We start from the raw sequence: 27723 nt of genomic DNA, 5'->3' as shown, positions 1-27723 counted from the left end.
CAAATCTTTTGTCTTGCAGCAGGGACAGCTGAGCAGATGCACTCTTTACTCGCAGGGTTAGAGCTGCCCTGTGGAGTTCTCTCGAAAACACGCAAAAATTAGATTTATATTTACTGCTATTTGACAACATTCATAGAAAGCAAGCAGATAAAGTCAAAATGTGTTTCCATCCTCATAAATGATTTTTTTAAACCTTAATGTTCATTCTTACTCCATCACTGCCATCTGTAGTACAAGTCTGTTGAAGCTCCAAACTCCTCTGCTTTTAGATAAGATTATATTTGAAAATATCTCAAATCTGCCACAGTTGGAGATTTCGGCCACAACATTTCAGCTACGAGCTGTTGTTAGAGAGGATTTCACCTCACACCTTACGTTTTAGACATAATACTGCTGACTTTAACTTCATGGCCTCACGACAGTGTTAATTTTGATGTTCACTATAGCCGTTTGCTGTTCTTTTCTTTTTGTCTCTGTCAGCAAGATTAAGGAAAGTCGAATTTCAACTAAGTTAGTGAATAGGTGTATCATGGGAAATCACCGACATTTTTATGATGAAGACATAGGGCACTTTCTTAAAAATAATATATATCGTTATCACAAATTTTCAAATGTATATCGTGATAAATATTTTTGGTCATGTCGCCCTGCTCTACTGTGGGGTAGAAAGGCCTCTGCCATTGCTGGTTCTTGACTTGCAGAATAGTTTTGGTTGTTGTGCCATCATCGCTTACTAAAACAGTTACTCCTGCATTCAAACCATCATTTTACAGTTGTTGGTGTTTCGGGTCAGTGTATGAGTTTTTCAGCTGTGTCCTCAGTACTAGTGATTCATACACACACAGGAAAGTGCAGGAAAGCCCTTCTATGTGGCTATATGATTCTTCCACATTTGAAGTGACATATAAAAGTGACATATAAAAGTGACATATAAAAAAAATACTAAACTTGCAGTGGTTTTTTAGCTAACGTTATAGTGAAAGATTTATCGTTTGGGGTTATAAGTACCCCCAGTAACAACTCTGTTAGGGGCACATGAGCCAAAAACATATTCTGAGAGTATGGACTCAGTGTTAGAGTTTAGGGCTGAGAATACTAATTCTACCCCATGGGAAAGGCAAATATGAGTTTTTGGGGAAAAATGTAAATGGTTTTTGATGTGTGTTGAGTTAAAATGAATGTGTTCCCTGATTGCCAAGCCTCGGGAGAACAATTTAATTAAAACACAAATTTGATATTCTGATTGCCTAGACAGAATTAGGGCTAGGGTTAGGTTTGTGGTCCTCTGATGATCCAACCATCCGACATCTTTGCGGCAGCGGAGGCTGCTTTAAATATTCAGTTAGGTCAGGGTGTAAACTTGGGCATTTACACTTTCGACCATGTGTAGAAAATCAATGCATTTAAATTAGAAAATAATCCACAGCAAGACTGTTTCGACCACGTGGCTTTCAGTTTGTTCATCCTCCACAGTAGCTTTTCATTTTGAACACTTGAATCCCTGCCAGCTCTGCAGAGGTCGTTCTTGTCCTCACTCTGACATCTGACCTCAACAGTAGGTAAAGAAGCCCATTTTCTCACTCACACCCTCTTAAGATGTCAGGGGTCATGAATTCTTCTTAGCTTAGTTTGACAGTAAGCCAAGAAGAATTTATCTCTGCGTGGCTTCATTCATGGTCTAATGTGAGGTCGGAGCTTGCAGGCATCCTGTCACGTTCCACAGATGGTGGATGGATGGGAGTGGTGTCCCTGACATCATGATCCAAATGGTCCAACACACTCTGCAGATCTGACTCAAAAGAATTATATCCTTAAACCCAAGTTTAAAAATTTGAAAAACAAAACAAAAATAAACAAAAGCACTCCACAAGCGCAAACTTCCACCAAGGCAGCTCATTTTCTATGTACTATTTACTTTTAAGAGAATAGTTTTGTATTTTCTGTATATTTATTTGGTTTTCTTTGTTCTTTCAAAACCTCTTTTAAGTTTTTAGTGCAGGAAACCCATTTTAATATAACTGTCTTACTTTTGAAGGTAATCCTTTTATTATTATTATTCATTTATGTGGCTATGAAATATAAAAATCTTACATTAATTTACATGCTTAGTAATATAAAAGATGCAATCAATCACAAATTACATTGAAATTGTTATGTACTTAGAGATCTATCGCTGCCAGCATGTTAGACTTTCTGGTAAGAGAAAGTTTTTGTTATGTTATTGTATTCTACTGTCTACTTACCAATTTGAAAAAATAAAAACAAAATAAACCAAACTTTGTATAGCGCTTTTCTAGTCCCTAAGGACCCCAAAGCACTTCACACTACATTCAGTCATTCACCCATTCAGACACAGGCGATGGCAAGCTACATTGTAGCCACAGCTGCCCTGGGGCGCACTGACAGAGGCGAGGCTGCCGGACACTGGCGCCACCGGGCCCTCTGACCACCACCAGTGGGCAAACATGGGGTTAGTATCTTGCCCAAGGATATTTGGCAGCCAGGAGGCAGCCTGGGATCGAACCACCGACCTTCTGATTAGTGGCTGACCTGCTCTGCCACCTGAGCTACAGCCACCCCCAATATCCACATTCCTCTGGCTATGATTAGTTTTTTTGCATTGTGCCACCACAGGGATGACATCAGGGTCTCGGTCTCATCTTGGAACTCCAACACATTCTAAACATTCTCACTGCAGGTTGAGAGTTCGTGACCCTAGAGCATAGGTGTCAAACTCTGGCCCGCGGGCCAAATTTGGCCCGCAGCCTAATTACATTTGGCCCGCAAAGCCATACCAAATTACTATTAGAGCTGGCCTACTGGTATTATACAACTAATATATATATTGTTTATTATTAAGCTTTGCTTGTTCCATATTCAGTTTTTCAGCAAAACTTGTTTGAGTCCATAAGAAAAGATTCATTCTTATATCTGGAGGAAGATTTTTTTTTTTTTTCAATAAATATTAATAAATGTTCCAGTTTTGAATTTTGGCCCACTGTGTATTTGAGTTTGACACCCCTGCCCTAGAGGATGGGGACAGCATTTTGAAGTATTTGGCATGGTCGTTCAATCCTTACCAATGGCTTTATGCACAGTGGCAATGTTGCCAATGAAAAGGAAGTCACTTTCATTGGGTGAACATCGCTGGCATGAAGGGGAATATCTCTTCATTACCAATATGTTGGAAGTTGTTTTGAGTCAAACATACACATGAAGGCCTGTGTCTAGAAAACTCATATTTACCCAAGCAGCTTGTCTCCTTCCAAAAATATCTGTAACATACCTGTCTGCTTTAATGGTGTAAATGATATTGAACAAATTGGACGACTTTCTTTTTTTTACCCCAAGCATTAGAAGTTGGGCTGGTGTTAGTGTTATTTTGACAAGATGGCTGCTATGTAACAACATACATAAAAGAGTGTGACTTCCTGCATTGTGACACTCATTAAAATTTACTGTCCTAAGCCACTGAAGCTCTTCTGTCGGTTTTGACGATGTGGTGTCCAACAGCCTGCCACCATCATGGTCACAGTTTGTGTGTCCTTGTACCACTGCTGATACTTGCTGGTCAGGAGTGTCTCTAAGGTTTTATACCTGCCCGTGTCCTACATTCACATACGCCATGAGGGTTAGAGTAAACCGGTGCCTCACTTACCCTGATCCTGACATTTATCTATGTGTCACATTTTTAGACTAATGATTGTTTTATGGTTCTAATGTTAATGTTAATAGTGCTGAGGAAATCTGAGTGAAAACTTATTCCAGAGCCCACACATAAAGATGTCTGGGTTTTCTCCTTGTGAATACAAAGCTCAGTAAACCAGATTTCCAAACCGTGCTTTACTTGTAAAATTAAACACTTTCAGTTTATGCAAACAGTTAATGGGAGAATCACATTAATAGCTTGTTCTATAAACATAAAACCACCCAGTCTGCTGCCTCTGCTCTCTCATCACAGAGAAGGAAAAGTTCAGCTTTTAGGGTTTTGAAAGTACTAGAATAACTCAAATATGTGATTTTTGTTTTTTGGATAGTTCAGTTTTTACAGTGACCTCTTTTTGCGGTGTTTGTGTTTGTCGTCTTCAGCAACCATTGGTTCGTCTCCGTGGTGGGGCCATCGTAGGCGACGGGCGAGTGGAGGTGTTGAAAAATGGAGAGTGGGGCACCATATGTGATGACAAGTGGAGCCTGCTGTCTGCCACAGTGGTGTGTCGAGAGCTGGGCTTTGGTACAGCAAAGGAGGCTCTGTCTGGAGGTCGCCTTGGACAAGGTATACTGGTTTTATATCATTTATTTTTATTAAAAAAATACTGACAGATTGTTTTCATGCCTGCTCATTGATTGGGACTTCACAGTAGTGAAAGGTCTGAGAAAAGGAAACAAATGCATAAAATTATACCAGTAATGCAACCAATGAGGGAAGCAGAAGGACATGAAATGTGAGCTGCACGAACCAAGGAAAAAAAACAAAAAACGATGGGCTGATTACAAAGTAGACCTGAAAATAACCCATGACACCGAGCTCCAAACGACTTTACTCCTGGAACAAATGTCTGTGTATATTTCCTACATGGCACAGAATGGAAGGGCTTGACTGTGGAGCAAAACCACATATCCCAAACATTTCAGAGAAGTAATTCTAGCCTTTAAACTTTTCTGCTTATATCACCCTTTTGCAGCCAGAGGAACATGAACTCATAGACAAGGTTATAAAATCTGCCCTTAGTTTGCATGTTTGCATGTTTTCATGTCACAGTGGCATTTTGTCAGCTGTTTAGTGGTAATGCAAGAAACTAACCACAACACTGAAAAATGTAGTGCAATTACAACTGTACATGTTTATGTTGGGGATTCATCTCTTAAACAGGCCCACTAAATGTTGGCCCATTGCTCATTGTAGCTCCATTTATCTGCTTCACCAACACTTCACTAGCACAGCTAAAACAACAGTTCTGCTGTTTTAGCTGTTAAATTGGCCACTGGATAGTCACGATCTTTGCTGGGTAGAAGGTTTGAATATGAAAAGAATACCATCACAATTTAAAGACCTGTGTGACATGATAATGATGCAGCCATAGCTGCTCAAACATACTGTTCAAACATAACTTTGAAATGTTTACAGAAGATACCTGAAAGGTTAAGCCACTCTATACTACGCCCCACACCCCAAAAAGTACAGTGCGCTTGTAAGATGAGGAAATATTATTTTTCCAGTAAATTACCAAGACATTAGGCTGTACTTAAAATTACTTATGAGCAGTGTTGGTCAAGTTACTTGAAAAAAGTAATCAGTAACTAATTACTGATTACTTCCCCAAAAAAGTAATCCCGTTACTTTACTAATTACTTATTTTCAAAAGTAATTAATTACTTAGTTACTTAGTTACTTTTTAAAAACACGATTTACAACCTGAAGAGGTGATAAAGCGATAGATCTTTCAGCCCAATTCTACTTTTTCTACATAATCCATCATACAAAATGTAATCAAATGGAAAAGTCTTTTTTTTTTAACTTGTTTTATCAGTTTTAATCTTTTAACTTTATGCATCAAGCAAAAATGTAATTATATGCAACATTCTCTGCGTTGAATAAATTAGTTTAACATTTAAACCTATTTTCTGCACATTCCAGCACATAAAATAAAATATTTTTTTTGTTTACACTCACTCTTTCAAATAGATGCAAGTAAAACACAGCAGAAAGTAAATAAAGTCAAAGACTCAGCGGTCCTGTTGCTCTATTTTCACCTATTAAGCAGCACTGCGGTAGGCGCAGGTTTACCCTGGTGCAGGTGTGCCGCGGTCAGTTGAAGAATCCACGACTTTCTCTGCGAGTTTCCCATTACGTGGTAGCGCACTCGGTGCTTGCTTGGAAGTTTAGGGGGTTTTTTCGCTGTAAAAAGAAGTTTTCTTCCCACGCACGATGGACGCTAATGTTTTTGTCACTTTTTATGGAATCAAACTCAAAGTAAGGTCAGTACTTTAAACGCTGCACGCTCATACTCTCTCCCACAATCGATATGTGATCCATTGTTGATCTGCACACAGCTGTTGTCACTAACGGCGCACTCGCTTACGTCACTGTCGTGAGACATTCTCGCAAAAAAATCACGGTTTTAGTAACGCAGTAACGCAGTGTTCCTACGGGAAAGTAACGGTAATCTAATTACCGTTTTTGCAATAGTAATCCCTTACTTTACTCGTTACTCGAAAAGAGTAATCAGATTACAGTAACGCGTTACAAGTAACGCGTTACTGCCCATCTCTGCTTATGAGTACATAGAATTACCTAAAATATAATTTGTCTCTTTTCCTGTAAAATCCATGAATTTAAGCAATACTTGAAATTGCTTATGCACGACCTAAAATTACTGATTCGCTTCTTAAAATTATTTACAGAATGCTTAAATTTAGCTACAGCAAAATTATTTCTTTGTTTCCAGTAAAAATCAGACTTGTTACCCCCTTATTCTAGTGTCCCTACCTTTTAAGTATTGGTAGGTAAATATAATTATAGCACATTGTAATTTCAATCAAAATAAATAAACAGATTAAAAGTGTTTTAACTAAAATGCATAGAAATGACATTTATTTACAGTGGAATGACACCCTTAGTTGCAGGCCATATTATGTCATATTATATTAAGTGTTACCAGTACATTTAATCAATCTTTGACAAAAAATATTGATTAGAAGTGCGTAACATTTTAAAATAGTATTGCAGCTATTGCATAATATGAGCTTTTAAAGAGTAAGTTCAATCAGATCTTTACTGCCTAAGTATTGATACAGTTTACTTGAACCAGATTGATCGCGCTACTGTACGGTGCAACATTGAGCTCCACTTTCTTTGGTAGCCAAGAGGTTAAACATTTTTGTGGCAGAAACCCTTCATACAGATATTAGATTAATATGAGTGCACTATGTTAATTGTTGATGTACACTTTACTTTTCTTATCCTGTTTAAAAATGGTGAAATAATGATTTTTTCATGTCGTACTTCTTGGAGTGGGCAAATATATTGAAATGTACACAGCAAAGTTTGTGATTCTTGTCTTTTGTTTTGTTTGGGTTTTTTTTCCACTGACTGCTCATTTTCAGTGGAGGCTTTTATTGTGAGCAGCTTCACTTTAAGGTTTTCATAACCTGCACGAGCTGCGTTATGCCACTGGCAGGTTTGGAAGTCAGCAGCACACACCTAACAAAAATGTGGCACAAACACACTTCTAACTTAAACACGCAGCAGATATCTCACCAATGTTCAAGTGTATTAAACGCACAGCTTACTTGTTTTTCAGCATATAAGGTGGAAAAATCACATTTTCTCTAGTAGTGTGTGGATACCTGGCAACAAGAAGAACATTTCTTCAGAAAAGGCAGGGACATGCTGTACACTGCTGCACATTCCAGTCACGTTAGACGTGGAAAAATTTGAAACGAAGAGAAAGTAGCTTTTTCCATCAGGGTTTCTCATCACTGCCTTTAATGTTTCATGGAAAATAGAAGTCAGCCCAGATAGTAATTCTACACCATAAGACAAAGGGAAAATTGGAAATAAATATGTTATAGTTATAAAGACATAACATACAAGTCAGACTTGAACAATTAATACTTTGTGTCTGTGGAGCAGACTGAGCTGATCTGCAGGTTAAGTGGCTTTACATTTGTGCTTACAGGGCCTCAGAAATCATCAGGCAATGTGATGTGTAGTTGCTGTTGTGGAACTGTTCTAGTTGTTGAGTTGTTTGATTTATTGATCCTCTTGTATGTATGACCTTCTGTTTCCATGCTTAGCTGACTTAGTCTTTCCTATTTAGCTCCGTGGTCTGCTTCTTTGTATGATTAGTTTGTAAAGGAACCCTGGGCATATGTGGGGTTTTTGCTTTTTTTAACTTACTATTAGACTACACTCTCTAAACAAAAGTGACTGAAATAGAATTAAAACAAAAAGATTTGCAGATTTATTTTGGTTTTGGACCATTAGACCAGGTCTTGACAAGAATCTCTGTATATTTAAATTCATGCTTTCCTTAGTTCTGTCCAGTCTGAGCTGCTAAAAGCAGCAAATTCTTTGCTCTGCAAATTCTTTTAAAGGACTTCTGACACTTTTAGATGGACTGCTGCTGCTCCTGATGGGTTTTAGTGGTTCTAAAACTTCTTCCATACTTCATGGAAGAAAGAGGACAAACAGAAACTCTCTAACCCTCAGTGGTTAAAGTCATCATCAGTGAATATCTATTTTTTTGTTTCTTTAAAACGTTGTTCTTCCACGTCTTGCCTATCAGGAGATATTCTAACAGATGCTATTAACTGACTGTTTTTTACAAAAAGCCTTTTTTGCTTTTCTTCAAAACACGGGTTAAGGGTTTGACCAACACAGCATGTTGTGGAAGCTGTAGGGTTGTTGTCTTCACCGATGAAGCATTAGACCTCACAGTGTTACAATATCACTGTTTGGTAGAACATGATTATGTCCATCCATCCATTTTCTTCATTTTATTGTGTTATGTCACAGTAACAGCAGGGTCACAGAGAGGTCCAGTGTTTTTTTTTTTTTTGTTGTTTTTTTTTTATTCCTCTTCTTGGATCGTGATGTGCTACCCCGTTAAATTTGATCTATAATCACCCCAACGAGTTTTGGGCATACTCTGGGTCTCCTACTGCAACGCTTCAGCTTTCTCCTTTCTACAGCAAGGAGCAGCAGCTCTCCTCAAGATGTCTAAGCTCTTACACATACGTAAGGCCGAGCCCTGCCACCTATGTGTGTAACAATGTAATAAGTTTGCAGAAAAACTGGTGCCAATCCATGGAGAGATCACTGGTGCATCTCAGAGCCAACATAGACAGGCAACAGTTCAAACTCTTATACGATCCAATCAATCAAAACTGATCATTATGGATTTCAAAATCGTATTTGTTTTTCATATGTACCTATTTTCAGTGATTAATAGCAGGAAATTAACTCGGCATATCATTCTTTTCTTTCCCTTTTTTTGCCATAATTTTCAACTAACCTATATTTGACGACAGCATAATAAAACTGGAAATTCTGGTTTTAGTGTGCCACCACAATATTTTCAGTAACCCCCATATAGCCACCTCTACGAAATAATTCTAGAGGTGCCCCTGTAACCAGAGATAATGAGGGTTGGGACACAGAACAAGATCCTCAGATATTTAACCTTGCTGAGCTCTGAACCCCGACCCTATCTTTCCATGGCCAATTGTTCCATTGGAGAACAATGGACAATAATTAAACTAAACAACAATTAAAAATGTTTAATTCATTCAGTTTACAACAGGTGGACATAAAGTTCAGGACACACCTAGAAGACTGTAAAAAGCAAACAGGAAACATGATGGGTTACTAAGCTTATATTTTAAAATGCAATTTATTACACTATAAATTGCAATAGACTGAAAACCTTCTGCACCAGCTTCCTGATAGATGCTAATTCCTACTTCCTGTTTTTCCTGTTTTCTCCTAGTTTCTTGCCATAATGCTAAACTAATTAACTTTTGACTCTGACCTCATATTTAGCATGTAGGTGCCTCACTCTAGGAAAGAAAACATGTTTTTCTTTGAAGCTTTGAATTTTAGATTTTTTTTTTATTACACCAGAATTGTGTTTTTTAATGATATGTAACAAGACCCAACATACAGATTTGTGTTCCCTCAGTCACCTTCAGTGGAATTCAAACTGAATCTGCTTCTTTGTGTGCATTTTTCAGGTATGGGCCTAGTGCATATGAATGAGGTGGAGTGTTCAGGATTTGAGAAGTCCATAACTGAGTGTTCGTTCAATAAGGAGGCTCTGGGTTGTAGCCATGAGGAGGATGCAGCCGTCAGATGTAATGTCCCAAAAATGGGCTTCCAGGAAAGGGTTGGTTTCCATTTCACTATAGCCAAATACTGGTTAACACAGCTGCTCTAGGAAATGAGTTCACAGTGCAACTCAGCAGTTCGTCCAGTAGACTAGAACTGGAGTTCCTTCTACTGTATAACATAATAACATGAATACTTTAAGTGTTCTTTAGTTTGTGCTAACATGTGTTGCAATGCAATGCTTGACACACTGCAATTTTTACAATATGAAAACGTCATTTCTGAAAGTACGTAGATGTTTACCTGATACAACGCAGAGCTGATTAATCTCATTGTACAGAAATTGCCTCAAATTCAGCCAGAAAGTGTTTACAGGATGAACAGGAGTGAACCCAGGTTAAGTCATGACTTAGACCTCTGAGAGGAACATTACTACATACAAAAGTATGTATGAAGTGTACATGGTGCAGTAGAGGTGTACCAGTGAAATCTTGATTAAATCTGTATTCATTTTGCATTTAATGGCAACAAGCACTGTAAATGTGTCCCTTCCAAGAGCACTGATGATCATCAACAGTCCTGTGTTGTTTTTTTCCACACCCACAGCTGCGTCTGAGTGGAGGTCGTAACCCGTATGAAGGCCGTGTGGAGGTGCTGGTGGAGAGAAATGGCTCTCTGGTGTGGGGGACGGTGTGCAGCGAGGGCTGGAGAACCATGGAAGCCATGGTTGTCTGTAGACAGCTGGGTCTGGGCTTTGCCAGCAATGCTTTCCAGGTATGAGTCACAGCAGCCAGGGGGTGGGAATCAGTTTGCCTGGGTGTGTGAAAATCTTTAGATGTCTAAAATGTAAACCAACAAATTTTGTGTTCTTATAGCCAGACTGTACGAATCTGAGCACAACCTCTCCACAGATCTCCGTGGACTCTTCATCTTTAGCTTATAGTTTATAGAAAATGACCCAATAGACATTTTCCACAAAAAGCTAGTTAAAAGAGACAAAGCTATGTGAGTTTAGTTTGTTGGGCTGATTTCCTCAAAGTGGATGATTTCTTTGAAAGTGCTGCTTCATTTAAAGTCATGAATAGGTGCTGCATTTGTAATTCATTATTGAAAGTCCACTGTTATTCTCTTTAGAACTCTTCCTTTTTTAAACATGTTCAGTTGACCTGCTGTGCAGCAACTCAAAGCCTCTTGGTTATTCTAGTAGTTAATTGGATAGCATAAATCAGGCTGGTACAAATTTAACATAGTCTCTGCATTTCTGTTAATTAACACCACCAATAAATTCACAGATGTGTTTTACTTTCTTTTGAGTAAATGATAAGAAATTGCTGTATGTATAGGGCCTGTGAAATAAAGTGTATATATATACCCACATCCAAGGAACAAAGCTAACTCAGCAATAATGTATCGACAGAGCACTGAAAGCAGCTTCCAGCAAATAGCTTGTGCTGCCAGTGGAAAATGGGATACAAAATGTACTATGACACAAAGAAGAAACTTTCCACTTGTTTTAGGAGTCTTTCTTTTTCCTTTTTTTTTTTTTTAAGAAGTTTGCTCTCTAGACAGCAGAGAGAACTAGAATACCTACAGCCAAATCATGAGTGTTTGGGCTTCCACAATCCAACAGCGCAGAAAAACTAAAAATTCTGCTTTTATTTTGTATGGACTGAAAGGTCCAGTACAGAAAAGGAACTGTCAGTTGTTAAATCACTGTTTGCATCAGTTGGCTGTCAGTGAACTTTGTTTGGTGTATATTATGATCAGAATTAGCTGTCGAGTCTGGAAACTCAGCTGTTAGGGTTATGTGACATAAATTCCTGAGACTTTTTAGTCATGTAGTAATTACATTTCATCTACATATATAATATTAAAGAGACTGTAGGTTCATTGTTTTGTACATTCACAGTTCAATTCAATTCAATTTTATTTATATAGTGCCAAATCACAACAGCAGTCACCTCAAGGCGCTTTATATTCTACAGTAGATCGTACAATAATACATACAGAGAAAAACCCAACAATCATATGACCCCCTATGAGCAAGCACTTTGGCGACAGTGGGAAGGAAAAACTCGCTTTTAACAGGAAGAAACCTCCAGCAGAACCAGGCTCAGGGAGGGGCGGGGCCATCAGCTGCTATTGGTTGGGGTGAGAGAAGGAAGACAGGATAAAGACATGCTGTGGAAGAGAGACAGGGATTAATAACAGATATGATTCAATGCAGAGAGGTCTATTAACACAAAGTGAGTGAGAAAGGTGACTGGAAAGGAAAAACTCAATGCATCATGGGAATCCCCGGCAGCCTACATCTATTGCAGCATAACTAAGGGAGGATTCAGGGTCACCTGGTCCAGCCCTAACTATATGCTTTAACAAAAAGGAAAGTTTTAAGCCTAGTCTTGAAGGTAGAGATAGTGTCTGTCTCCCAAATCCAAACTGGAAGCTGGTTCCACAGAAGAGGGGCCTGAAAACTGACCTCAGTTTTATCTGAATTAAGAAGCAGAAAGTTAGCGGCCATCCAGGTCTTTATGTCTTTAAGACATTCCTGCAGTTTAACTAATTGATGTGTGTTATCTGGCTTCATAGATAGATAGAGCTGGGTGTCATCTGCATAGCAGTGAAAATGTATGCTATGTCTTCTAATGATGCTGCCTAGGGGAAGCATGTATAGTGTAAACCGAATTGGTCCTAGCACTGAACCCTGTGGAACTCCATAATTAACCTCAGTGTGTGAAGAGGACTCTCCATTTACATGCACAAATTGGATTCTATTAGATAGATATGATACAAACCAGTGCAGTGCAGTACCTGTAATACCTACAGCATGTTCTAATCGCTCTAATAGAATATTATGGTCAACAGTATCGAATGCTGCACTAAGGTCTAGCAGGACAAGCACAGAGATGAGTCGACTGTCAGAGGCCATAAGAAGATCATTTGTAACCTTCACTAAAGCTGTTTCTGTGCTGTGATGAACTCTGAAACCTGACTGAAACTCTTCAAATAAACCACTCCTCTGCAGATGATCAGTTAGCTGTTTGACAACTACTCTTTCAAGGATTTTTGATATGAAAGGAAGGTTGGAGATTGGCCTATAATTAGCTAAGACTGCTGGGTCTAGAGATGCTTTTTGAGTAAAGGTTTAACTACAGCCAGCTTGAAGGCCTGTGGTACATAGCCGATCATTAGAGATAGGTTGATCATATTTAAGATCGAAGAATTAATTAATGGCAGGACTTCTTTGAGCAGTTTTGTAGGAATGGGGTCTAAAAGACATGTTGATGGTTTGGAGGAAGTACACTCAACAAAAATATAAACGCAACACCTTTGTTACTGCTCCCATTCCCCATGGGATGGACGTAGAGACCTGAAATTCATTCCAGATACACAATATAACCATCCCTCCCAAACAGTGGTCACAAATCAGTCCAAATGTGTGGTAGTGGGCACATCTGCTATATTGAGATAATCCATCCCACCTCACAGGTGTGCCACATCAGGATGCTGATCTGACATCATGAGTAGTGCACAGGTGTACCTCAGACTGCCCACAACAAAAGGCCACCCTGGAATGTGCAGTTTTTTGCGCTATTGGGGGTCTGGGGACCCAGAACCGGTCAGTATCTGGTGTGACCACCATTTGCCCAATGCAGTGCAACACATCGTCGCATGGAGTCTATCAGATTGTCAATTGTGGCCTGTGGAATGTTGGTCCACTCCACTTCAATGGCTGTGCGAGGTTGTTGGATATTCGTGGGAACTGGTACACGCTGTCGTATACGCCGGTCAAGCACATCCCGAACATGCTCAATGGGTGACATGTCCGGTGAGTATGCTGGCCATGCAAGAACTGGGACATTCTCAGCTGCCATCTGCCCTGAACAATGTGAACCATGATTCATCTGTGAAGCGTACACCTCTCCAACGTGCCAGACGCCATCGAATGTGAGCATTTGCCCACACAAGTCTGTTACGGCGACGAGCTGGAGTCAGGTCAAGACCCCGATGAGGACGACGGGCATGCAGTTGAGCGTCCCTGAGACGGTTTCTGACAGTTTGTGCAGAAATTGTTGTTGTTGTTCCAGCAGCTGTCTGGGTGGCTGGTCTCAGACGATCTTGGAGGTGAACCTGCTGGATGTGGTTACACGAGGTCTGCGGTTGTGAGGCCGGTTGGATGTGCTGCCATATTCTCTGAAACGCCTGTGGAGACGGCTTATGGTTGAGAAATGAACATTCAATGCACGGGCGACAGATCTGGTTGACATTCCTGCTGTCAGCATGCCAATTGCACGCTCCCTCGTTGCTTGTGGCATCTGTGGCATTTTGCTGTGAGACAAAACTGCACATTCCAGGGTGGCCTTTTGTTGTGGGCAGTCTGAGGTACACCTGTGCACTACTCATGATGTCAGATCAGCATCCTGATGTGGCACACCTGTGAGGTGGGATGGATTATCTCAATATAGCAGATGTGCCCACTACCACACATTTGGACTGATTTGTGACCACTGTTTGGGAGGGATGGTTATATTGTGTATCTGGAATGAATTTCAGGTCTCTACGTCCATCCCATGGGGAATGGGAGCAGTAACAAAGGTGTTGCGTTTATATTTTTGTTGAGTGTACTTCCTCCAAACCATCAACATGTCTTTTAGACCCCATTCCTACAAAACTGCTCAAAGAAGTCCTGCCATTAATTAATTCTTCGATCTTAAATATGATCTTGTTCTTATTTTGTTCTCAGGAAATGATCAGACAGGAGAGGGTTTTCAGGAAACACTGTTAAATGTTCAGTTTCTATGCCATGTCTCATGTTTCATTCTAAATACACATGTGACAAATCAGCTAGCTGATAGCTTCTGCACAAATGTTAAGGCTAACTGTTTACCGGCTTTTACTAGCATGTATCTATCCTTCCAGGGTGGGAGTTATAGGAAGAGTAGTCTATATGTAGACAATACAAAATAAGTTTATAAAATTAAAATTTGGGCTATGAGTAGGTTTGAATGTTGTGCTGTTCATTTTAAATTGTAGTTGTATTTTTATTTTTATGGTTCAACAATCCAAATGACTGTAATTACAAGTAATTTTCACTCCAAGCAGAAGACTGGAACAACACTAATTAATAAATAAATTTGTTTGCTTCCAATCGAAACTTTAAGCTTCATTATCATTTCAACTGTTGAAAAAATATGAATATTTCTTCTAATTTGAAAATGGAAAATCTTTTTAACAATTTGAGGCTATTGCATTTCTTTTTTAAATTTTAGGTATTTATGCATTTTAAATTTGTATTTTTTTTATTTGACTGTGCAAAAATATTTGACTTAATTTATTTTTTCATTTTGATAAAAAAAAAAAAATAGATTAAATATATCAGCTACATACTTCCATGCATGCCACTGTCCGGTGGCTCTGTGTATATGCACAGCCTTCTATTTTTTTTAATAAACACAGACACATGTAAGACGTTAGGAGTGAGAGGCCTGGGTGTGAACTGGGGGGCGGCCCAAAACACTGTTTACAGTGCAGCAGGGTAATAGTAGGAGCAGATAAGGAGGCTGAGGGGCTTTGTGCTAACAGCTTTATGAAAGTGTTTGCACAGCCATGAAATGAAGAGCGTATGATTATAAGGTGTTTGCCTTCCGGCAGGAGTTTGAAGGACTCTCAGCTGTAACAGGAATCCATTTACTGTATTACATGCTGTGCAGCTTTTTTCATCATCTGTCAGTGTAACGATACATTAGAGATACATAAGAGCTCATAAGACAGAGCTTTAACTTTTAAGTTGCGCTTTTTGACAAAAAACAGACAAACAGGTAATAAAACGCTACAATATGGAAAATCATCACAAACTAAACCAAGAGCAAGCAATTATTTTGGCTGCAGAAAAAGCCAAATCCATAACTGGCTGAAGACATTGAGGTTAACAGAGACTGACACAAGGGACTGAGGGGAAGTCAACACTATATAGACACAGAAGGGCAGTCAGGGGAAGTGGACACAGCTAGTGAAAACAAGACACAGCAGTGGACACTTTATTCAATGAGACAGGAGGGGAAGTAAAACCAAATGTGAGACACTAAAAATAAGTAAGTACTAAAGTAAAACAGAACTTGAAAAATAATAACTAAATGAGAAACGTAAAGACATTATTAAACATTTTCTGATGTGTATCAGTCCCCTAGGATTAGTTCATTCATAACCAGAACCTGAAAGTCCACAAGCACAAGCAACTAAACCTGCAGTGTTGTTTTCTGTGATAATTGAAGTATAACCCCTCCCAGGCTAGGGTAAGGGTTTTCTTTTTCAGAATGACTTGGATTAACTAAATTTGATTACTTAAAAGTACATTTTGGCTTTTGAAAACTGTTGGGCAAATGTCACATTTTCTCATTGTTCTGAGTATTGGTCAATTTAGTGAGTGCTGTCAAATAAATCATTTTTATGCTGCCAAAGAAAAACTACTAGTTGTAGTCAATCATGATCAATAACAAGAGGCCCTGGCCTTATATACTCCAAAATCAACTCAAATGTGTGCGTTGTTTCTTCTTTTTCAGAGTCAGTACAGATGTACACTATAAATCATTCCAACCTGGGCAGGGGAGAAAAAAAATTAAAAGAAATCATTAAAAGCCCCAAATTATCATGATAATTATGCCCATGAAAACTTCTGCTCCAGGTTACATTTAAGATCTTTAGCCTGCACTTACCCGCTCGAACTCTCTGGTCCTCCCATCGGATGCTTTTACTGGTCCCACGCTCCCAATTAAAATCTAAAGGATACAGGGATACTTTCTCTGTCATTGCTCCGAGTCTTTTATAAAGTCCTCCTTCTCTTTGGAAATCTTCAAATCGAACTTCAAGACCTTCCTATTTTCACAGGCTTTCAGATCACTTTGAAACCTGGTCTGTTCTGTCTTAGTTATCTTGTTTGTTTTTTGTAAATATATGTATGTATGTGTACATGTATGCTTGTATAGGTATTTGTATATAAGTGTATGGATGTTTATATAGATTTCTTTCATCTTCATTTATTTTGATATTTTAACTACATCGTACCTCTGTTCAACACTTTGGATGACACTTAATGTCTTTTAAACGTTCTATACAAAAAAGCTGACTTGACTTGAAAGCTGACGAGGAGTTAAATGCATTCCTGCTGCAGGGGATTCAGCAGCATTAACATGTCATAGGGACAGCCCACCAAGTTAGGAGGGTTTTTATAAAATACAATGCACTATATACATACATACTATATACTGTACTATATATGGAGAGGTTGTGGCTGCTACATCTGATCTGTAAACTGTGCTTTTTCCACAGGAGACCTGGTACTGGTCGGGTGAGGTGAGCGCTGATGCTGTGGTGATGAGTGGCGTTCGGTGCTCTGGAACTGAGATGTCTCTGTCCCACTGCCTGCACCATGGAGCCCACCTCAGCTGCCCCAAAGGAGGCGGCCGCTACGCTGCCGGGGTCTCCTGCTCTGAGAGTAAGACAGTGAAATGAGCAGTGTGCTGAAAAGTCATATTATGTTATCTGTGTAAAATTTGCCTCAACAAAGCCTGATCATGAAGGAATAAATAAATTGGCCTTTCCACTTTTAAACCTACTTTGACTGGAGCCTTGAAAATCTTTTACTCCTTCAATCTGCACATTCAGTTTTAATTCAACAAATGTAAATAAGTTTGACGTAGAGCTGCTAGAACAATTTCTGTATGTCCCTAAAAATGTTTCAGCAGCATGTATTTTTCACTTCTATCTATAGCGGCACCAGACCTGGTGCTGAACCCTCAGGTGGTGGAGCAGACCACCTACATGGAGGATCGGCCCATGTTCATGCTGCAGTGTGCATATGAGGAAAACTGCCTGTCCTCCACATCCAGCGAGGTTCCTGCCAACACCTACCGCCGCCTGCTGCGCTTCTCCTCCCAGATACACAACAATGGCCAGTCCGACTTCCGACCCAAAGCTGACAAGCACTCGTGGGTGTGGCATGACTGTCACAGGTCAGTGAAAGTACAAGCACTGTTTTGGAGGTTTGATACTAGATTTTATCAAGTGATCGCATTCTTGATCACTAACCCCGGGCAATCGGAATATGTTTTTTTTTTTTTTGTTTTGATCAAATTGTTCTTCCATGTCTTGAAAGAACAATTCATTTCAACATCTGTTTTCCCAAAAGGTGCATTTTTGCTTTCTCCAAGATGCAGGGTTAGTGTCAGGAATTACCACCTGTGATGACTAAGACCTCAGAGGGTTCATGCTGATGGCTGTCAGACCTTTTCTCGTTACAAGCACTGGATTTATACACCTACTAAATCCCCTTTAGAAACATAAATTACACCTTCATTAAAAACTACAAGCAAAAAGTCAGTGGACTGTTGGCAGCCTTCAGCTTTCAGTATATCAGGACGGTCAGAATCACTGAAAGAAATGACTCTTTCTAAGGGACATGCTGTTTTTACAGGTGCTATTTAGTTGAGATGCTTTTTTAAAAATGTATTTATTTATTATTTAAAGAACGCCGGTGCCCTTGAGACTAGAGCTAAAATGACAACAAGTGTCTTCTTTTAAAGGCTAAAGTATGTTCCCGTCTTTGTGTGTAGGCATTATCATAGCATGGAGGTGTTCACCATCTATGACCTATTCAGCCTGAATGGAACCAAAGTGGCTGAAGGACACAAAGCAAGTTTCTGCCTGGAGGACTCAGAGTGTGATGAAGGTAAGATCTGAAAATGGAATTCAGTTATGGAAGGAAATAAATTTTTCACTTTTGAAACATGTGGCAGAAAACTAATTCTTATATGTTCAGTAATGGACTTTTAAAGCTCCTTTAAACAATATGGTTACTGAAAAGGGTGACTTAACACTGTCTAAGGTGAAAAGGTTGACTTTTAATTTCAGAATTATTAAGCAGCTCCACAGTTCTCCAAGATGTAAGGAGCTTTTCCAGGATCTTTCAGTTTTTCAGCAGGAATTTTAAAATTGAACCCATATATTTGAGGTTGCCTGATTTAGTTCAATTCAATTAAATAAAATCCAGTACACTTTTATTTATATTACGCCAATTCAGATTAACAGTCATCTCGAGACCCTTTATAACTTACAATAGTAGAATGAAACTCCAACAATCTCACAGCCCCCTGCAAGCACGTGGTGACAATGGGGAGGAAAAACTCCCTTTTAACAGGAAGAAACCTCTGGGAATATGAAAGAGAAGAGAGCAGAGCAAAACAGGATAAAAGGCAAGGAGAGAAAGCCAGAGTTTAATAATAGATAATGATTAAAGAGGGGTGCATAGTAATAGTGTGTAAAGACAGAGGGAAACTAGATGAGTTTCAGTTTGTCAATGCCCGATAAGCAATGACAAATATTATTATATTTTGTTATTGCAGGTATTGAAAAGAGGTATGAATGTGCCAACTTTGGGGACCAGGGTATTACTGTGGGTTGCTGGGATACCTACAGGCATGACATCGACTGCCAGTGGGTCGACATTACTGATCTGAAACCCGGGGATTACATTTTCCAGGTGATGTTTCTCGCCTTTAGCTCTTTTGCTAGAGAACCAACAGTTCAGCAAGATTCAGCTGTTCATACAATGGCTTCAAACTGCAGCTATAGCGTCTCATTCATGCCCTCCCTCTTGCAGATTATAATTAATCCAAACTACGAAGTGCCAGAGTCGGACTACACCAATAACTTCACGAAATGCAGATGTCGATATGATGGCCATCGTGTGTGGATGTACAGCTGCCATAATGGTAAGATGATAAGGCTATATCTGCTCTTTGTCGTTTGGTAAAGTGTTTACTACACTTACTTTTTAACCAACTAACTAAACTTGTTAAACAGTTTCAGATTTTAATCTTTCATTAATGAGTTGCCCTGCTATTTCACATGAATGCTAATGAGTACCCTGTGAGCTTCTTTTTATTTATTTTTTCAATTTCCTATGCTTGACAATTAGAGTGAGTGATTCTACAAGTGTAAAACAAGGACAAAATGTGTAGGTGGTAACTGTCTGTCTCTGCTGCTGAACTTCTAGGTGGCTCATTAAGCAGTGAAACGGAACAGACATTCCCGGGCCTCCACAGCAACCAGGTGACCCACAGGTAAAGACAGAGCAGAGGAGTGGAGTTAACTGGCCTATGCTTTCAGCAGAAAGACCAGCTGAAGCCAACCAACCACTACACATCTCATCTACGTGGATTCCTCTGACCAGCCATGCCCTGGTCAAAGCATCTGTTTTTACGCTCGCCTCATCCATGAGGCAGTCGCTTTCTTTGACCCTCTCCCCTCCCGTTTCCCTCCGGCAGACAGAATATTTGATTCCCCCTTCTGTCCGTGCAGAGGCAGCTACTTTAACAACACTTCCAACCTCTGTGGTTAAGAGCAAGAGAACGGTGAAACTCTCTGTACGCCCTGTGACAGAGAGAACTTGTTTTTACAGACCTGCAGGTTAGTGGCAGGTGTATTACACAAGGCGAAGTATCGAGGAATGTCATTACGAGTCTGCCTACTTTGAAATGCAGCTTTTTAAAAGAACCCTGCTGCACTTCTTTTGTGTGTATGTCTGTGTGTGTTTTTCCCCGAAACTCTCCCTGAAGAGTTTGGTTTGTCTGTGCCAGGTCGCCTGAAGATTGACAGGAATCATCAATAGCAAACACAGCAGCCTGCGTGTGGAAATGCAGGCTATTTTTCATTCCATTCATTTTTTTTAGCAGTTTCAGAAATGTTTTTTACATGCTGAAGCCCAGATAACTAAGCTTCCTATTGCAAATGTTATTTAAGCGTCACATCTTCAGTGAGGAATTTTTTTCAAATTAAGCTGTGGCAGAAGCAATTTCTGCAAAGCAAAACAGCCCGTTCATCACCAATTACAAGTGCTAATTGCCTGGTTCGGCTGGAAAACTAATCTACCATGGCTGAAACGTGACGTATTAAAGTGCCTTAAAGTGCCCAAAGCCATTTTAGCTCTGCACACTGCACTGACAAGATTGTGGTCACATTTCATAGAAGAGTAGCACTAAAAGTCTCTGAAGAAGCTGATCATATAAAAGTATGTTGAAAGAAATATAGAAAGGAATATTATATTTCCTATTTACAGCAAGCAATAATTACTTCTAATAGGGGCTTTTGATTTAGTATGCCTGCCAACATTACCTTATGCTGGGCTAAAGCTGGGCAGACACTGTACGATTTTTGTCAGTCGCACGATTCAGCTCCTGCTCAAACTGTGCGATTGACTCACAGGGGTTAGAAGTTCATAGGTCACGATGCAGGGTCTCACACTATACGGCCTGATGCTCTGATGCGACCTGAGTGCTCACACTGTGCATCCATAAAAATGAAGGTTAACAGAAAATCTGTCGCTCAGTCTCCCTCTCTGTCTTTCACTCACACAGACACGTACACCACCACCATCAACTTTGCTAAATTGCTAATGAAAAACACTGATCGGGCAGCTGTGATTGAGCAGCAATGTCCATCCAACTATTTTCACGGTTGTTGTGTTGTGATCGTGATAATTTTGTGAGGCCACATCGAAAAGGCTCGGATGAGCTTTCCAAAGTTCTACAAGTGCCTCCATCGCTTGTGTCCAGATCACACGCTGCACTCACTGCTGCGCTGCTCCATCTTTTTCACCGAAATCTGTGTTTGCGCGTGCGCAGTGTGAGAAGCTGCGGTGTTTGAAATCCTCACGACCAAGCGATTGATGATCGGGAGCTGGTCGTGAGGTGTTAATCGCTTGTCGTTACCCCACGTATACTACACGATGCACGACGCACGATGAAGGCCAAAATCAGTCGCACGACTGAAAAATCGGCTCAAAATGGGCCAAAAATCGCACAGTGTCTGCCCAGCTTAAAGATCCTCTGATCAGCTTGTTATGCTGCCCTCTAGTGGTTTACAATTTCCAGGTTGCTGAAGTGTTGCAAACGTGTACTGCAGTCAGTACACATTTATATTACTATGAGGTGCAGGTTATACAGTAAGTTAAAACATAAGAACCCACAAACTGTCGAAAAAAATGTTCTAAAGTGAAACAAACACAGTTAAAAAAAACTCTTTAAAATCTAATCCTTTTAATTATTTTTATTGTAAACCTTCAGTGTTACTATTATTATGTGCCTCAGTCACACAGGTCTAGAGACCCCCTGGCAACCTCAAGGAGTAAGGAAAAATATGCATTCATCAATCAGTAGGCAAGTGGTTACTGGAGGTTGCTAGCTGTCACTGAATGTTATTGGCTGCAAATATTGGCTACAGTAAACCTACTTTTGATTTGGCTGAGATGCCGATTTAGTGCAAACACTGGTGACCTAACCACTCTGCATTAGTGAAACTTCAAAAAGTCCATTGCAGAACCACAGGGAGGCTGTTGGTCAGCAAAAAAGTTCCACCTTACAACTGAAACCAACATGTTTCAACTTCTACGTTTACTTTAAAGGTAAACAGTCTCCATTTCTGGTTGGTGTCACGGTTTTCACAGCTTCACTACAACTTATAGAGTAGTTTGTAAATTTTTCCAAACAAGTCGCTGATTTCCATGCTAACTACTGCTGACTGTGACAACCTGCTAGTGAGCAAAGCAATAGCAAGGAAGTTTTCAGTGTAGCACTGTATACTTTTTTTGCAACCAATTTCACGCTAGCAACATCCAGTAACCATACACCAACTGGCTGTGGAATACACACTTTTTGCTAGCATGTATGCTAGCAAAAAGTCACTGATTGGTCTCTAGGTCTGCATAAATTGGTCTTAAGCATTCAATTTCACAGCAACTACCAGCAAATACTTGCAACCATTTGGGGAGTAAATACAAACAGGTGTCTACACCTGTGGGATTGGGGTCTTATGTAACCAGTGAAATCATTTTAACTGCATCACGTTCTAGCTGCATCAGCTAAATCAAACACATACCATTTTCAAGCTATTATGATGATGCATTGACTGAGCAGTGAAGAACTGCTTGTCAAACATACAGGAAGCTCCCAATTGGTTTAGCTAATAAGCTTTTAATATATAGACCTTTGTTGACGCTTCACATGATAGTTTGCAAATATTTAAGAGACAGGCATTATGTGGTATAAATGTGTCTTGTTTGACTTTATAATCCTGTTAGCAACAGAGATGTGCTAAATGTTGGTTTAAAAGTACAAGTTTCTTTCCAAGTTACACCTATAAGTTGTTGTTGTTGTTGTTGTTGTTTTTTTCAGAAAAACATGATATAGTAGAAACACAAATCCATGTCATTGGTCCTGTTATGTTATCAGTGTTCTGTTGTAAGCTAGTGTAAATGGATTGCTTCCTGTCGTTAGCTTGTATCTGCAGGTACCATGCATCGGATGTTTTCCCTTCAATTCAAAAACTATCAGCTGCAAATTCAAATATCACAATAAAAAGTACTTTAAGACATTTGATTTTATATTTAACTCCAGTGTGGCTTTTAGGCTTCCAGTCAGTGGGACTCTTTTAACATGAGGATCACAGGACTGCTCTACAGTAACATGCTGTCAAATTTTGTCTTGCTGCTTTACATGCTGGCTTCATAAGGCAACAGAAGACCTGATCTCCATCCTGTGGCACCACAGATCCTCTAACAACAAATAGAGAATGCATTCCTCCCTGTTTGTCTGTTCCAGATATGTTTTTTTCTCTTTTATTCTTTTGTACAACAATGTGTGAATCCAGTGTTATTTTAATGGTGCTATCAAACTGGTCCTCTGTTTTCTGAGGACACTTTACATGTTGAACAGCCACATGTATATATGTATACTAATAGTATACTTGAACTGAGCATACACAACCATTTGTAATTGTGTTTTCTTATTAATGACCTTGTTACCCCCTTGCTAATGTAATCCTCTTGGTTTTTAAACTGCTGATATCTGGTGTTTTTAGACCAATGTCTGATTGTGGAATACTCTTCCTGTCACGGTGGGATATCGAGTTTTTAGTGCTGTCTTGCTGTTCAGTTCCAAAGCCAAGTATCAGGAAAGTTTGTGACTTTGAACCACAGACTGGACTGTCTGCTAAAATCAGCTGTCTTTGGCAGCATTCACCCTGCATAAGATGGACTTTTTTCCTGTTCTGTGTCATTTCGCTCAGACGTGATTCACATTTCAGCTTTGATTTTTAGTACATTTGCAATAACCTTATATTTTTTCCTTTATTGTTGTGAGTTGTTGGGTGTAGAGTCAATTAAATTTACAACACAATAAACTGTAAAAGTGTGTGGATAATTTGTGGACAGACTGCACATTTTGGCTTAAATATTTCCATTTATAAGACGTTAGTGAGCCTCGCTTGGATAATGGCTATAAGCTACACTTGCAAGACTAACTCCTGATTTTGTAGTCGTAGACAGCATAAAAGATCGGTGTAGCTTCTGGGTATGAAAAATAAAACTGCATTCTATCTGAAGGCTCCCAGATGGCAATAGCTGTGGTAGCAAAACCACTTAGAGTAATTTTAGACGTATATGGGAAAACATCTTGATGCATTCTCAATCATCCAGGTAAAGTAAATCTCCAAAGGTTGATTCTGTTCATCTGGACGTAGCGTTTTGTGGGAGAAACGTTTCGTCACTCATCCAAGTGACTTCTTCAGTCTCAGCTGACTGCAGGTTTCCCCAATACTATAAACAGTACATTTGCATAATGACTGAAACCAGCCCACTGAAGGAACAATGGGCTGGGAGGTCAGTTCCTTCATCATGATTATGCAAATTCTAATGACCATTGATCAACGACCACTGACTCTTTATAAGATTGGAGAAACCTGCAGTCAACTGAGACTGAAGAAGTCACTTGGATGAGTGACGAAACGTTTCTCCCACTGAAAACGCTACGTCCAGATGAACAGAATCAACCTTTGGAGATATTTGGGAAAACAACTTTCTGATTTGACCCAGATCTGTTAACTCTTTCTGAGTTTATGGGCTCAATTAAAACGTTATCTATTTTGTAGATCTTCGTCATATTATCTTGCAAAATGGAGACTTATTAGCTAACGACCTGTCAATCACAAGTTGTTAGCTAATGCACCTTTGCTTTGAGAGTCGGACCAAACCTTCTTTGTCGCATCTGCTTTTTCTAACCATGATGGCAATGGCAGAAACGTTAGTTCCCAGAATTTAAAAGGGGCCTTCAGAGACCAGTGGGTGACATAAAGGTAGCTAGGGTAGGTATAGTAAGATTACTTATTGTAAGATAACTTTAGATTAGTTGCTAAAGGGTTAAATAACTAAACATTTGTAAGTGTTGTGAAGGTACCTTCAAATTTTTAATTTTCCCAATTTAGCTATAGTTTAAAAAGTTTAAAATAAAAATATATAGTTTAGGACTGGACTTAACCCATGTCTGGGGAATCAACCTGTGGGTTTCAAGGAAAAGACAGCACAACCACAAGAGCTTCCTGGTTCTTGGTATTGATTCTCGTGAACTATTGGAGAGATTAACATGATTTTTCCAAAGACATTACCTCATTTGATGTTTTGATTATTGCAGTGCAGAGAGCTGCTTGACATATACTAAACTGCTACTTTATGAGCTCTACTTCTTTAACTGTGTGCTATTGCAAATATATAATCAGCCAATAAAATGGCAGCAATTTATGCATAACATGATCAAGAAAACCTGCTGAAGTTCAAACCAAGCGACAGAATGGGAAACAAGGTGATATAAGGCACACTGAACGGGGCATTGTTGTTTGTTCCACTCTCAGCCAAAAACAAGAAAAGTGAGGCAGCAATTTACACTGGCTCACCAAAATTGGACGGCAGAAGATTGAAAATATGTTTCCTGCTCTGATGAGCCTCTATTTCTGCTGCAACACTGAGATGGCAGGGTCCAAATCTGGTGTAAACAGCATGGATACATCCTGCCTTGTATCAGTGGTCCAGTCTGCTAGTAGAGGTGTAATGGTTGGAGGATATTTTCTGGGAATCCTTTGTGTGTTCTTAACGGAACACTTATGGGAGAAGTGTTGTTGCCCACCAATTTCAAAGGTAGACTGGCATGAGTAGAGTCAAAATGTTTGTTGGCAAGCTACTTAAAGCCACATTGTCCTTGATGCACCATCATTACTGTGTTTAACAGATATTAGAATATAAGGCTGGGTTGAGATATGGTGACTGTGAGGTCAATTCAATTCGATTCAAATTAATTTTATTTATATAGCACCAAACAACAGGCGATAGAAAGACTGTTTTATATTGTAACATAAAGACCCTACAATAACAGAGAAAATAAACCCAACAGCAATCAGATGACCCCCTTTAAGTAAACTCTTGGTGACTGTGAGAAGGAAAAACTCTTTTCCAATGAAGAAATCTGCTGCATAACTAAGGAGGGGCTTACTTAGGGGCAGCCATTTGTTGCCACAGGTTGGAGATGAGGAGAGGGAGAAAGTCATAACATATGATTCATGTTAATTCACAGTCGCCAACTCATTCAGTCAGTCATTGTGTCCTGTGGATAGGGACAGAATACTTGTTTAAGGACTGCCAGCATGATTGAAAAGTTTAATTACAGGATAAAGGTGATCAGTCAGAATGCATTTATATCAGAAACCATGCAAAATAACCCTGTAGCACTGAAGACTCACTGGATCCCTGTAGTGTAGGGGTCAGTTTAAATACTGCACCAGGCACTGTTTAACCAAAGCCTGTGCAGTAGTACAACACTGACCTCATGTGGAGTAAAGCCCACATTACAGCATTTATCTGCAGAAGAAGCGGTAGAAATGATTTACAGTCAGTGTCTGTGTCCAGGTGTGTTTTTGTCTGCTGAAGGAGTACTGGCAGGAAGCCTAGGACAGAGTGACAAGCCCTGCCCATATGAGATACCTACAGGTCATTTTCTGTGTCCACTTCTGCTAACCAACACGTTTTAATGTTTCTGCACTGTGGGAAGAAGTAGCCAAAGCTTGTTTCAATAAATCAAATCAGGATGGTGCATCGACATACCAAACAATCCTGTTTCCCCATCTGCCACAGACAGATCTTAGCCCATCACCCACAGGCAGAAAGGGGGTGGAGATGTTTACAGTAAAGCCCAATTATGAAGTTTCTGCCAGAAAACATCCAATAAACCACAAACCCAATGAATTACATCTGTCATAGGCACAGTTATTTAGAAGCAAGGCAGTATAAGCTGCCCCAACTCTTTATGCAGTCTTAATATTTGGACGTCTTTCTCTGTTGTAGGACATTAGCTATAGATCCTAGAGTGAAGCCAGACATTTCTCTGTTTGGGTAGTCTATTATGCTGGACCTTAAAGTGAGGAGCAGTTCAATCACACAGAAAGAGGACCAGACACCACCCAGCTTCCTGAAGGGAAGCCAATCAGGTTTTATTCTGCTGGCACACACACACACACACACACACACACACACACACACACACACACACACACACACACACACACACACACACACACACACACACACACACACACACGGGATTTTTAAACACGGAGATGCACTGTAAAGGCAACAAAGTGACATCCCTTGTATAAACCAGTATTCATTTGGATATTTACGCAACAACAAACAACCTCCATCACTTCTCTTCCACTTATACAATTCAGGGTCGCCAGAGCCTATCCCAGCTGTCTTTAGGGCAAGAGGCAGGGTACACCCTGGACAGGTCACCGGTCTGTCGCTAACACATAGATACAGACAGCCAATTGTCCAAAATGTTTTTGGATGCTGTAACGTTAAGAGTTCCTTTCACTGGAACTAAGGCCCTGAGCCTAACTCCTGAAAAACAAGCCAAAACCATAATCCTCCCTCCACCATTCTTTACAATTGTCACAAGTACTGGCCTTCTGGTTACAAACATAGTCTGTGAAGGTTCTCATAGACTCATTCAAATTGCCAG

The 27723-nt window shown here is 39.7% G+C and overlaps 1 protein-coding gene across 1 annotated transcript in view; it reads left to right on the top strand.

Annotated features, from left to right (window-relative positions):
• loxl2b (lysyl oxidase-like 2b) overlaps positions 1 to 23049 on the top strand; it is a 50007-nt gene extending 26958 nt beyond the window's left edge. Inside the window, exons 6-14 of the mRNA XM_080894464.1 lie at positions 4090 to 4273; positions 9736 to 9887; positions 10436 to 10603; positions 17156 to 17321; positions 17598 to 17838; positions 18439 to 18554; positions 19228 to 19364; positions 19485 to 19596; positions 19881 to 23049. Coding sequence (XP_080750590.1) covers positions 4090 to 4273; positions 9736 to 9887; positions 10436 to 10603; positions 17156 to 17321; positions 17598 to 17838; positions 18439 to 18554; positions 19228 to 19364; positions 19485 to 19596; positions 19881 to 19951 — 1347 coding nt within the window. The 3' untranslated portion in view covers positions 19952 to 23049. The remainder of the gene's footprint in view (positions 1 to 4089; positions 4274 to 9735; positions 9888 to 10435; positions 10604 to 17155; positions 17322 to 17597; positions 17839 to 18438; positions 18555 to 19227; positions 19365 to 19484; positions 19597 to 19880) is intronic.
• Positions 23050 to 27723: the final 4674 nt, after the last annotated feature.

Source organism: Rhamphochromis sp. 'chilingali' (assembly GCF_963969265.1).
Source record: "Rhamphochromis sp. 'chilingali' genome assembly, chromosome: 10".
Taxonomy (NCBI): Eukaryota; Metazoa; Chordata; class Actinopteri; order Cichliformes; family Cichlidae; genus Rhamphochromis; species Rhamphochromis sp. 'chilingali'.
Note: the sequence above shows the minus strand (reverse complement) of the source record. Positions and strands in the feature narration are given on the sequence as shown.